This window comes from Saccoglossus kowalevskii, chromosome 6, assembly GCF_978046115.1.
Source record: "Saccoglossus kowalevskii chromosome 6, keSacKowa6.1, whole genome shotgun sequence".
NCBI classification, from domain to species: Eukaryota; Metazoa; Hemichordata; class Enteropneusta; family Harrimaniidae; genus Saccoglossus; species Saccoglossus kowalevskii.
In genome coordinates this window covers 5,856,061-5,870,565 of record NC_140646.1, presented here as the reverse complement: position 1 = coordinate 5,870,565, position 14,505 = coordinate 5,856,061, and the positions used below count along the sequence as shown (strand labels likewise).

General features: G+C 33.9%; 1 protein-coding gene across 3 annotated transcripts in view; it reads left to right on the top strand.

Annotated features, from left to right (window-relative positions):
- Positions 1–11,675, top strand: part of LOC100369334 (protein LSM14 homolog A-like) — a 49,339-nt gene extending 37,664 nt beyond the window's left edge. For all 3 annotated transcript variants that reach the window (XM_085499989.1, XM_085499990.1, XM_085499988.1), the window contains 3 exons: positions 1,190–1,337; positions 8,712–8,991; positions 9,259–11,675. In XM_085499989.1, coding sequence (XP_085356115.1) covers positions 1,190–1,337; positions 8,712–8,982 — 419 coding nt within the window. In that variant the 3' untranslated portion in view covers positions 8,983–8,991; positions 9,259–11,675. The remainder of the gene's footprint in view (positions 1–1,189; positions 1,338–8,711; positions 8,992–9,258) is intronic.
- Positions 11,676–14,505: the final 2,830 nt, after the last annotated feature.

The following is a 14,505-nucleotide window of genomic DNA, read 5'->3' as shown; positions in this document are numbered from 1 at the left end:
CAGTACACAAATATCTTATTTAATTAAATTTAACAGCTAATGGGAGCATATATACTACAACCTCTGCTTACTTTTGACTAAATGTTTTTTTGTTTTTTTCAGGTGCAGAGCCAGAATTTTTTTCTTGGAAAGCAAAGCCACTGAAACTGTATATATTACAAAAGCATACTATTCGCTGCATGTCTGACAATTGTATAAAGTTTTGCAGGTCGTCTTTTTTTTTTTTTGAGAAGTACTGTCAACCAAAGCATAAATATGTGTTTCTCTGTACATAAAAGTTCAATTTCACACGATTTGTTAATATTAATGTATGATAATAAAAACTTGATAATATTTTTCTGGATTCTTGCACTTTATTTGTATCATTGTCATATGAGAAGTACTCTTGTCCTTATTTAGAGATATTGAAACTAATTCAGGGCCACAAACTACATGTAGATCTGTACATGAAGTACATGGGAAGTAAAGTTGTTGACACAGGTAATGTATACCAAGGATTGTCATTCATGACCTGTTTGATTGGATAAAGTTTTACGACTTGGAGGCCATTTTTTCCCTCAAAAATCTAAAAAAAACAAGCTTTTTCTAGCTGTTAACAGCTTTTTCTCAGATGTGTGTCATCCAGTTTTGTTCAAAGTTGGTACAGGGACAGGTAATAATTGTTTACAAGTGCACATCGCATTATATGTTTAACAAGTTATAAATTGTCTCAGAGAAGCCAAATGAATATATTTTTACCCCACCCCCTAAAATTGTAACACATCAATTCTGAACAGAATTTTAATACAGCTCATAATGAATTAATTCACTCTGACACAAACTAAGTTCAATATAAGTTTTTAAATTTTTTTCTGAGCGGGGGCTATGACATGTCATGTCTTGTTATCTTGCCCATAATGTAAATGAAGGAAAAAGCTTTGTCTTGTGCCAAGAGATACAAGTTTGTCACTCTTAGTGTACAATCATTAAACTATGTCTGATAGTCATTGATATTTGCATGCACTATCTGATAGTAATATTGAAATACACTGCAGCACTTTTTACAGTGAAAGTAGTGTCACAGCTGGAATGATCAATTAGGTACTGCAATTCAGTTTAATCTTGAAACAAAAAATGGCACATAACAGATAATGTTCCAATGTTTTTTTTTAGACAGATATCTGTAATATTTACAAACTGTTTGTTGTAGGTGACAATACTAAATTGGTGAATGGTGAAGCAACAGAAGAAGTAGAAGTCCCTCAGGAAGAGGAAGATGATGTGACTTATTATGATAAAACTAAATCTTTCTTTGATATGATTTCATGTGAAGCATCTACAAGACAGAAAAATAGAGGGTAAGAATGTGCAATTGGTGTAATAGCTTGTTCTACAGATTCACCATTTATGAAATTTCCAACTTGTTTGTATTTGGGTGGTGATTTTGGCATGCAATGTTGCGAGATACAAGAGTTAGAACAATCCTTGATTTTTTTCTGAGCTGTTACTATAAAATCATTTTTTCGCTGGCATTTAATTTCCTGTTTCTTTTTCACATTGAATTCAAATCTGTTTTTGACTCCCGTGTGCGAAGCACAAAAAGGGAGTCTTTGCAGTTAGTGTGTCTGTATGTGTGTATGTGTGTCCGTCTGTTCCACTGATATCTCAAGAACCATACATCAGTTTTTGATGAAACTTGGTGCATAGATGCTCTGGGCCAATGCGCAGATTTGATTAGGTTTTGGTAAAAATCCATGCATATTAATTACCTAATTTGCATAATGATTAATCAATTTTCAGCTTTTCCACTGATATCTCAAGTACTAATCATCACATTTCAATAAAACTTGGTACATCGATGTCATAGGACACTGCACAAACCTGAAAGTTTTTAGGGTAATATCAGTAGATATTAATTACCTAATTAGCATAATTAATTAATTTTCAGCTTTTGATATTTCAAGTAGTAATTGTCACATTTCAATGAAATTTGGTACATAGATGTCATAGGGCACTGCACAGATCTGATAGTTTTTTGGGTAATATCAGTACATATTAATTACCTAATTAGCATAATTAATTTTCAGCTTTTGATATTTCAAGTAGTAATCATCACATTTCAATGAAACTTGGTACATAGATGTCATAGGGCACTGCACAGATCTGATAGTTTTTTGGGTAATATCAGTACATATTAATTACCTAATTAGCATAATTAATTTTCAGCTTTTGATATTTCAAGTAGTAATCATCACATTTCAATGACACTTGCTACATAGATCTTCTAGGATTATGCAGAGACCTAATTAGTTTTAATTGGATATTAATTACCTAATTTGCATAATGTTCCACTGATATATAAAGAACCACAAATTGGATTTTAATGAAACTTTTAAAGAGAACTATGCAGAAACCCAATTAGTTTTTGGTAAATATTTATGCTTATTAATCTCCTAAGGGGTGATCTCATATTCAAACATGCGGGCCAAACCTGGGTTAACCCGGTCTTCCCTTGCTAGCCCTAATCAGACCTACTAGACCTACAATATGCAAATTAGTAGTAGGTTTGAACCTAACCTCTGGATTAACTGCCCATTAACGCCTCCACTGAAAACAAACAACAGAGAACAAAGAAGACAGACCTAGGGAAACCTAGGTTTTTCTTACAATACTGTTTCAGCCAGGTTTCAGTAGGAAAAAAAATAAGATGTATACTATGGAGCTCCTTATTCATATTGAGTGTTAAGAATTACAGCAGCGATTTTTTTTCTTTGCAAGTCTTGTACATGTAAATGCTAATAAAAAACAAACTTGCATGTGTTTCACAAATCTATTTACATCATGTCATTTATAAGTGTGATGAAAAGTTTATTTATTTCTGTGATTGGTAATAATAATCAGTTTCCCACAACTCACATTTTGGTTTGTACCAAATACAATTGTTATTCAATTTATCTGGAATTAATTACAGACGTGATGGTTTGTTATATTTTGTCATTGAATGTGAATCAAGTGATACCATAGACCCTCTCTATTGTGATATATATGGTGAATTAATGTTTGAAACAGAACAGGGAAAAAATGCACTAGAATTTTAATGAGCAGCTTCTTAGGATAAATTACTTACATTATATATATTTGGCATAGTCAGTAAAATATGTTTATCCATTAAGCGAACTGGTACATTTTGTCCGCAACAAGTACGGTCAGTTTTGTGCCCATGTCAGTTCATAAATTCATAGAACACATTTTTTGGTTAAGGTAGAGATGCACTTTATTTGTGAATATCAATCAAAAATAGTTTTTTTCGTTTTTTATATAGATTTTTATCTAAAGAACATTCTGTGAAAATTTGACCAATGAATTCTTATTGGAACACAGTTAAAATTGCTGTTTATTTTCTGGTTAAAAATAAAAAACACTCACACATGGCAATGTTTATGTCCAATTGCCTAATTTGCATGAGTAACCAAATAACAAGACCTTGATTGACAATATGCAAATCGAGATTGTATGGGTCATAGTTCATTCAATTCACGCGCATGTGCAATTATTCTCAAATCAGTTCTCGCTCGCTAGCAAACCAAACATTATATTTCCTCAGCGTTTTTTCTTAATTTTTATCATTACATTATGCGTGGTGTGAAAAGATAGAGAGGTAGAAAGAAGATTCAGATGATTTCTATGTCGGAAGATGCAAAAGCTACACTGTAGGCATCAGCCCACCGAACGAAAAACAAATCGATGTGAGCGTCCAAACATGACTTTCCCTGAAGGCATGAATCAGAGTTTCTGATTGACTGAGAGATTTTATTTTTAAATAATTGTTCTCAAAAAATAAACTGAGCATGTGAAGAATAATTTAACATTGTTTACAGTGATAACTGCTCATAGTCGAAACGAAGCTTACCCATTCACGCTTGTCACGATAAACATCATACTCTTGAATAGGCGTCAATAACTACGGTAAAACTTAGACTCTATTTTAGGCATTAGGAATGATTGAAATGACGCCAAAATACACCTTAAAAGTCCCATTTTATTTTTTTTCTAAATCCCATCCCGAATTTACGGCAGAATCTGGTCCCTCAAATAAGGGACACGTGAGCTTTGATTCTAACCGGATATATTGCACTGGGTCGGGGAGATACAAACTTTTGTGTATCTTTTGTCCAATGGGTACCTGTACTTCGATCATTCGCAAGTTTTGCTCGGTGGTGCGAGACAGCTTTGTTTGCAACCGGACGAACTCCGTTTAATTCAATAAAGCAAACAACTGACAATGCTAAAATAAATTGCAAAGGTACGCTAAAATTAATTGAAAACAACCAAATAATTTCAATGAAAAATAAATCACAGAGAGAGGTAACTTGATACATTACGGTAACAACTCTTTTGACGCGCTGACCGCTTCTCCGCGTCTGATGTTTTGCTTTCCTTGTCATAATACTTACTGATTGATGATTTTGTTTTGATTTTTGAGTTTTTTAGCCTGCAACACGGCCACGACCTTTGCTTTTTCCGTGAAAAATGGGGAAGTTTACGTAAATTTGACGGACATTCCATTTTTTAGCTCCGCTGTCGACTTTGTCGAGCGGAGCTTATCATATGAGTGATTGTCCGTCGTCGTCGTCGTCCGTGTCAATGTTTTACTTTTTCGACTTCTTCTTGAAAACTACAAGCCTGAATGCTTTGATACTTGGTGTATATGTACCTTGGGTAGACCTCTCTCAGATTTGTTCATTTCATGATCATATCTTCAATTCTCTAATTTTGGTGAATATTTTTGTCATTTTTGGTAAAAACTGATATTTTCGACTTCTTGTTAAAAACCGCAAGTGCAATTGCTTTGATATTACATATATAGGTACTACATGTGGACCTCTCTCAGATTTGTTCATTTTGTAATGATATCTTTAATTCTCTAATTTTGGTGAATATTTTTGTCATTTTTGGTAAAAACTGATATTTTCGACTTCTTGTTAAAAACCGCAAGTGCAAATGCTTTGATATTACATATATAGGTACTACATGTGGACCTCTCTCAGATTTGTTTATTTTGTAATGATATCTTTAATTCTCTAATTTTGGTGAATATTTTTGTCATTTTTTGGTGAAAAGTGATATTTTCGACTTCTTGTTAAAAACCGCAAGTCCAATTGCTTTGATACTACATATATAGGTACTACATGTGGACCTCTCTCAGATTTGTTTATTTCGTGATGATATCTTCAATTCTCTAATTTTGGTGAATATTTTTGTCATTTTTGGTAAAAAGTGATATTTTTGACTTCTTGTTAAAAACCGCAAGTCTGATTGCTTTGATATTACATATATAGGTACTACATGTGGACCTCTCTCAGATTTGTTCATTTTGTGATGATATCTTCAATTCTCTAATTTTGGTGAATATTTTTGTCATTTTTGGTAAAAAGTTATATTTTCGACTTCTTGTTAAAAACTGTAAGTCCGATTGCTTTGATACTATTCATATTGTTCATTTTCTAATGATGTCTTCAGTTCTTTAAGTGAAATGTGCATTGCTAACAGCGGAGCTATCTCAGCCGATAGGCTGCTTGTTTAAACTACCGAAGCACACTGTTTAGCACTCCCTATTTTTTTCATTTGCCGATTTCTATTCAGAAAAATTCGACCGCTCGAAAATGCACCTTAATTTGCACCCTTAAAACATGTCAGATTTCCAACACTAATTATTTAAAACCGGTCGAAATTTTAAAACTTTTACGTTAGGAGCTGGAGCTCTCTTCTTGCAGGCGACAGTCGCCGGTAGTACAACAGCATGTTTTGTACGTACATCCGTGCGCTGATTGTCTGCGACTGTCTTAGAAAATCCCTGAATAAGGCGTTGCCAAAATCGGAAAAATAAAAAAATGCTTCCTTAAAAAACGAACATAATTCAAATATGTTGCAGTGGGAAAAATGGGATTGGAAACAATGAACAAAACTTCTGTGCCTCGCGTTTCGATTCTAGGATTACGCGATTATTCATTATTGTGCGTTCGCTTCCTGGAGTTGGTTCTCAATACTACATAAAAATCATCAAGGATAAATAATTTAATATCCCACTTTGTACTCTTCACGGTAAACCATAGGCTCTGAAATACTCGTAGATTTTTTATTGAAAATACATCGAAGAGAAGCCATGCTGTTTTGATCATGATAAAAGGTCACCTTCCTAGGACCGCCCCCTGTTTAATAATTCATGAGATGACGTCATATTTACTGGGCATTGCCACGTGTTTTTACCGACCCCATCAAATCACTGGTATGAATGACGTGTTTCTGATTTATATATTCAAGAGCAGTTGTTCTGGTCCAACGATTTTACATAAAATGTCTGTCTATACGTCAACTTTCAATTTCAATAGTCTAGAAAGTATGACAAAGTATGACAAAGCAGTAAATCCCGGTTTAACGCGCAAATATGCAAATTAGCCTTTTTCTCGTCTTCTATTTTTGGTGAATTCTTGGGTTTTAAATTAAAATAGCTGATAGACGCTTTGGCCATTTGCCTCGAAATTTTCACACATTGACAAGGTGTTTCCCCTTCAAAATGCGTCCGGACAGTTTATTACGGCGAGTGGAACAAAAATAACAAGTCCGCAATTAACATGGATATATAAATTATGCAAAAATAGAAAAGAGTGAACTTTGAGGTCATGCTGTGCGACTTTGAAAGTCGTTAGAGAGATGAGTGGACACATTTGAATTAGTAGTATACCAAGGTATCCAGTGATGTAATTTTATCCACAAATGGACTTGAAGTTTTTAAGCTATTTTTTTTTAAACCACTTTTGTCCAAAAAAGCATATTTTTGACCCAAAATCAAAAACGCATTCTGGATATTTAAAATAAAGACAAGTTTTACAAAGTTTGTATAATAAGCTTTCAGAAAATATATAACATGTTGGATATATAATACCATCTTCATTGTCTAATTACTCAATTAAAAAGCAAGCCAAATAAACTGCATCTCTACCTTAAATTTGTAAAGTCTGTGAGACTGCGAGTTATCAAAATATGATGATATGATATAAAATCGATAATGGCAACATTGTTTTTTACGAAGGCATCTGAAAACCACATTTCCTCTATCACTGTGTGAAAACTAAAGTCGGGGCAAACGCTACGACTCCGGCGCACCACCGTAACATTGTCAGCTGACGGCATTGCGGGGAAATTACGGGTATTTACCGCTGCCGAAATCTTACTTTTCGGTGACAAAATGCACACATTTCGAACCCCCGGTTAATTAAAAATAAACGATTATTTTAGAAAATACATCGAAGTACAGTGCTTTGAGAGACTGCGGGCGAAGTAGGCAGTGAGGATTTGTTTTTAAATTCACCGCAGAAAATCATGCACTCAATGCAGCCATCTTGGTTACCTCAATCAGAATTTCTCCTTGTCACCCAGCATGCATCGATTGCGATATCGCAACGTGCACTGTGTCGCCTTGGGCGACGGTCTTAGGTAAAAGGCACTCTATGAATAAGGTATTTTCAGAGGTCAGGGTTCGTATTTTATAAGCAGTCTCGTCTGCAGATGAATAGCCTTAAATAATCAGCGCGAGTCCATTTAATTTAATTTTCTGTTTTGATACTTCGTTTCGCGTACGCTGCATTTGTTTTTCCGGATTTTGCGATGACGCACTCCTGAAAGAACTGTTTGAAAATTGAACGCGCAACAGTAGTAAAGGCTTGAACACTGTAGCGTATGTCTCAAGTGCAACTTTGTATCAACAAATGTTCGTCTTCTGATACTTATTAGCTGTCAGAGACACATATCAATTGTCCAGCCCAATGAAAAGTCTGATTCACGTCCTCTGCTCAATTTGCGACACGAGCATAACAGTTTATCAAAACAAAACAATTTATTCAGCACGCTGTTCACCGATATATGATAGTGTTGTTTTTTTAGGCAAGACACACTGTAAAATGACTACTGTACAAAATAAATCGACACATTTTTCAGACAACTATCTCGTCTTCAAAAAGCAATGTAAACTGTCAATCCTAAAAATAAACAACAGCTTGAATGAGGTGTGAATGAGATCGGTTCGAACCGCAGTTTTTATGCAAATTCGTGCGGTCGTCCTGAACCGCACTGTCTATTGTTTAAACTTCCAAACCGCAAAACTGGGTTTTGTTCGGGCGGTTTAGGGCGGTTTGGGTTTTCGTAGGTTTGACCCGCTTGTTTGAATATGAGATCACCCCTAATTAACATAATTAACACTGATATCTCAATTACTGATCATCACATTTGAATAAAATTTGGTACATAAATGCTCTAGGACAATAGACAGGCCTGATTAATTTTGGGTTAAAATTTGTTCATATTAATTCTCTAATTAGCATAATAATTCATATTTTTTTTGTTCTGTTCTGTTCTGTTCATATTAGTTACCTGATGTACATAATTAGTTTTCAGCTTTTCTATCAATATCTCATGTACAAGTAATTTTGAATTAATTTTTAATGTGTCTTCATTACTCTCAGCACACGGGAGTTCTTTCTAAGCTTTCTTTGATTTTTATAGAGATGTCTGGCTTTGTATACTGTGCTAACTCAATTTAGTTGATTGTTAACCAGTGTCTTTATTGTGAGCCACTGACAAAGTGAAATTATACTCCAAGTTAATTAGTGACTCTAAGAATTGTGAGAATCTCCCACTTGAAATTAACAATGATATCTTATTGTGTTTGTGTGCAGCGTCAGAAACCACCCTTCATGGAGAGAAGAAAGAGTCCTCAATGCAGAGACATTTGGTGTACCCGTAAATAACTGGCGTAGAGGAAGAGGGCGTGGCTGGCGAGGCTATCGTGGTTGGGGTTATCGTGGTTACCGTGGTAATAGAAATAGAGGCAGTGGTTATAACAGAGGCGGAGGTCGTCAACAACAGGGTGCTTACCGAAGCCGCAGTGCTGAAAATCAGAGTGGTGACTATGAGCAGCAAGCGCCTGAAGTACACAATGAAGTATAACTTTATATGGTAATTTTTTTTTTAGAAACAAACATTCCTTGTAAGCCCAAATTAGGTTTATACATGGTTTATGAACTCAATATGGTAAGATCCAAACAAAGAATAACTTTTTTATACAGTGTGTATTGACATAGTTGTAAATAAAGGCTATGCCTTGGTCTCAATGCAACATTGACAAATAACATAGGCAGCTTTAACAGTAACCTGGTTTCCTTTAGTGTGATCATAATGATACTGATTTTAAATCTAGCTCATTATCTTTTGCTGTATTTGCAGGTGATTTTCAGGGAAAGCGTCTGAGTTGGAAAGGATGAAAAGGACAAAATCTAACTTATTTTGACAGGCACAATTGCCTGGAGAACTTTCTCAAAGATTGAGGATATTTAGCTCTTGCTGCATGATTTTTGCAATTATAGGATATTATTTTTGAGATCCACATGTACAGCAGTTAAGCTACTTATAATAAAACATATGATTTGAATATCTACAAAATGTAATTACATTCAGCCAATAAACTAATTGGCTATTGATTGGTTTAAAATGGTATTATTGGGATCAATTTAAAAGCGTAGACACACAAGATATTTTTTTTTTTTTTTTCACTTGAGTAGTAATTTATTATCTTGGCTAAAGCTTAATTGGAACAGAAATGCCATGAAAATAAATGACTAGTTCTCATCTTGTACTATAATATTAATCTTGTTTTGTCTTCCCCAATACTCCTTGTTTTGTTGCAGACAATACTAAATAGAAAACTGACAGAGACAAGTTTTCTGACATGTGCAGGGACTGTACTATTTACAAGCACCTTAGAAATTTGTATGTGATTGTTTTTATCTGCCTTGTTAAATAGCATTTGGTTTTTTAGGCAGAATATTGATATTTTTGCATTGTGACTGGGGAATTGTGTGCACACTGCCAGAGTTTGTATGTACATATCCATTTACTTCTTAGATAGGCATATTGTTACCAGATATAACAGTGCCTTCACTTCAATGTGTTGATTTACCATAAGTCTGCAAAAAAAAAAAAATTTGAACTTTCAAATCAATAATTAAGTTAGAGAAAATCAGAAAGAATCTGAGTTTTGTTTGTAAAAATACTTGTTTTCCTGTGAGAAGTAGTCATTGCCGCCTAGACTTCTCATGTAGTTTGGATTTTATTAATAATTTGCAATCAGTTGTAAAAAAAAAAACTAATGAATTCTTAAAAATTATTGAAAGATGACATCAATTAACTTGCGTTCAGCCAAATATTATGTTTGAAACTGGTTATTTCTTGCATTGTACTCAATTTCTTTTTCTTAACTTTGAAAAATGTCTACATTTTACATTTCTACACACTGGGCCTGCTGGTTGGTCAAATTCCATTCAGGTAAAAAATTGTTCCCTTCTCCAGAGAAAACTTTTCCCACTTTTAGTAAAACCATGGAATAAGGTGCCATCTTTGGACGTCTTGACATGTAGCAAAACGTTTTCAGCTTTAATTTCAGTAAGGTTAAAAAAAAATGACTTTAATTTATATAATGTCTAAGAAATTTCTAATTACAGATATTTAAAGGTTTTATTTTCCCAAAAGTACATGTATAGAAATGTAATAAAGCAAATATTTTTAAGAGCAGTTAAAAAATGTTTTCTGTTGAGAAAAAGTAACATGTCATTGTGCATCAGAAGTGGCAAGTAGCAGTATTAATTATACCAGCCATTGGCAACTATTAGTTTATTATCTAATCATTGCTATCTTGTTTTCAAATATTTACTTCAGCAAATTATCATAGTAACATTCATTGGCTTCTGAAGCTAAATCCCAAGATCCCATAGAAGTATTCAATGTTTTTTTAAGGCAATTTGTGCTGATTTTACAATGTGAAACTCGTTGACAATTTTGACTAACTCTTTCACCTCTATAGGTCAGTTGAAGATGTTGAGTGTGAAATTAATTTCCTATTCAGTCTTTAATTCACAAAATGCAGTTTGTAGAAATTTGAGCTGCAATTGTTAAGTGCACTGTAAACTACTGCTGGTACCACCAGTCCTGCCTGAATGGGTCTTGCATAAAAGTAGGGTGGTGCTGTCACAATGAGCAGTTTTTATTAACAATAAAGTCCCTTTATTACTGCAGTTAGTATTACAATGTTGGAATTTCAAAACTACTGAAATTTCCACACTAACAATTTAAATTCAGTTTTGAGAAAAATCACTGCCAATTTATATACCTTCAAATGACTAGTCAGTGTGATCAGTGTTACCAGAGTTAGTAAATAAGTGTATGCTAGGATGTTTGGAATTTATACCTAATTCTGGAATTGGATGCTTTCTATTAAATGGATATTACAGTAAATTTCTTGAAGTTGGAGATGCAGTTATTAATGTTTGTCTGGAATTTTAATTTAACTCTCAACAAGGGTTGCGGTTTATAATTGGACTTTAGATGGTACTTGCTTTTAATTTAGGGGAATTATTTTTGTTTCAGTTCGCAAGTTCTTGCAATTTACCTGTGCTGTTTTATTTGATGTCGCTGAACCTGGGATACATTTTGTGCGTTTTAGCGATTCTCTTGTTTTTACTGATGGCAATGAAGCAGACCACATTAATTTGATTGTAAACAGTGGGGAAAAAAAATTTCTTCAGAATTTTTGTATCAAATTTATCTTGTATTCTTTTTTGATAAAAATTAAAAAAGTTCAACCAAAATTTGTTTGTAGAGATTGTATTTTTTTTTTTACTCGTGTGCGAAACTCGCAATCGTCTCCAGTTACCCTGTCTGTACATCTCTTCCACCTGGTCAAATTTCAGTGAAACTTGTTACATAGATGCGCTAGAACAATTCACAAACCTGCCACATTTTGGGTTAAAATCTGCATATCTAATTTGCATAATCCGTCAATTTTCAGCATTTCCACATCTTGGTTCTATGGTAATCACATTTAAATGAAATTTTATTCATCCTTTTTATTTGATATTTCAGACCCGATAGGTAATTGTGTGAGCAGATTTTAACACAAAACCAAATATCCATAACTTTACCCATTGATATCTCAAGTAGTCTTATTTCGATGAATCTTGGTGCATAAATTCTCTGACTTGTGGGAAGCGGATTATTTAATAAAGGAAGGATTGGTGTCGAGGGAAGAAACTATGTAGATGGTTGTAAACAAATTACATAGCGGTCTAAGTAGCTCTGCTATTGGTAGTGTCCAAGAAGAATTCGGAAATAACATTTTGTACCGAAAATTGAAGTACCGGTAGTCATAAAATAAATCTTTCTACCTACATGTCAAATACATGTATCAAAGCAATTGAGCTGGTAGTTTACGAGGATTTGAAAAGGCAATTATTGCCAAGATCCATTAAACACAAGTTCGTAGGATCCTATTGCAAAGATGTACATCCGTCCGGAGCTATATCTCGCACACTCATTGACGTATTTCATTCAAACTTTACATCAAGACAATACATAATGTCTTACACATGTACGTCAAGTTATTTTATGATCGGAGAAAAAATGGACTGGCGGCCATTTTGGATGTAAAATTTGCTATTTCTGATGCCAAACATGTCCGCAGCAGTTTCTCTGAGATAACTGCACCGATTTGGATTAAAGTTAGTATGATGATCATACATATTGGGTTGTAAGTGAATGTCATTTTTTTTTCGTGATTCCAACAAGTATGGCCGACTGGTGGCCATCTTGTTACCTTGCCCGTACCATCAAAGATGGAAGGGAAAGGTTTATTAAGGGAAAAATTTTGTCCGGCGTTGTCGTCGTCATCGTTGTTGTTGTTGTCGTTGTTGTTAATAATTGTTATTGTGTGCATAATAACTTTACTAATTCTATTCCAAACTTTATCAAACTTGGTCACCTTATTCATCAGTATAAAGTCTTCCCTGAGTTTGAACAACAGATGTCCTGTATGAAAATATCATGCCAAAATTGAGAAAATCTGATAAAATATTTTGACTTTCTACTTGACTGATCACTGGTGATACACATCAAAGGTCACTGTTCTCAGTGGAAATATGCATTGTTGTATGTGTTCAATGAAGCAAATGATTTATCTTGTAATAATATCCTTGGTAATGTATCTCAGAATCCCATACTGGGTTTCAAAACCAACTCATGGAGAGATTGCACAGTCTGATACACATTTGCAAACCTACCAATAAAATCTTTACAGAAAACAAGATGTCAGAAAATCAATATAAGCACTCCTATGAACTGGGTGCCTAACTTTGATCAAGATCTGAAGCTAATAGAAAATGTGTTTAGTTCAAAGTTATCAAATCAAAAACAATACATAAAAAATACATTAAAAGCAAAACATTTCATCCACATTTTAAAAAGAAAATTATTCTAAAATATATGTATTCTGTATTTGACAAACAGTTCATTCGACAAATGAAAATACACAGGAATATGTTTCAGCTATTAGAACAGAATGATAGTTTTTATACTAGTTTAAAAACGCACTTCAGAGATTGCAGTGTTTGAAGATGTAGTTTCTCAGGAGGCAACAGTACTGTTGACTTCTCCCTCCACTGGACACCAACTATTTAAGTTGATTTGCATACAAAGCAGAGCTTGCAACATGATAGCTATTCATAAAGAGTGTTTTTTTTTACTTTTCATATAATACAGAAGTCGCACAATGAGGCAGTTCATATTTGTCTCAGTGAATCATTAATTTTTGACAGACACCGGTACAAAATACTTGGATGTAAGCTAAGATTTTATGTTATCTTGCATGTTTTATGAATCTATTCACGTCTAAATGCAGCACTTTTTTTTTGCGATGAGGCATTTATTTTTATACTAAAATATCTGAATTACTTTGAATAAAACTGGAAATTATGTCCTTTAAAATAATTAAACAAATAAGGCACCAATGTTTTTGTAAGATATTTACATCTTTAAAGGACATTCGGTAGACTGATTCCCCATTGTTGGTTCAACCCCAAAACTTGTTTGTACTCAAAATTAATTATGACAATGCATATTTATATTGAAACAAAATATGTTAAAGGGAATTATATTATATAACAAAGGGCAAGGTCACCAGAGTTCAACTATGTTTTTTCATGGTACCCATGCTACTTTATCTTTATTATTTGTACAAAGATAGTATACCAAGAGATGCATCTGCACCAACATGATTTTTGTGATTCAATTCAATATGGCTGTCCGACGCTCAATTTTCATGTAAAAGCGCTAAATCATCATTTTTACATGTCCGGAGCTGTTTCTCGGAGATGACTGGGTCAATTTGGATCTAACTTGGTATGATGATCATACATATTTGGTTATAGGTGCACGTCATACTTTTTCCGTGATTTAAACAAATATGGCCGACTGGTGGCCATTTTGTTTTTCATGGTACCCATGCTACTTTCTCTTGAATGCCATGAACGTTTCTGTTTAAATTTTGTACAAAGATAGTATACCAAGAGATACATCTGCACCAACATTATTTTTGTGATTCAATTCAATATAGCTGGCCGACGCCCGAATTTCATGTAAAAGTGC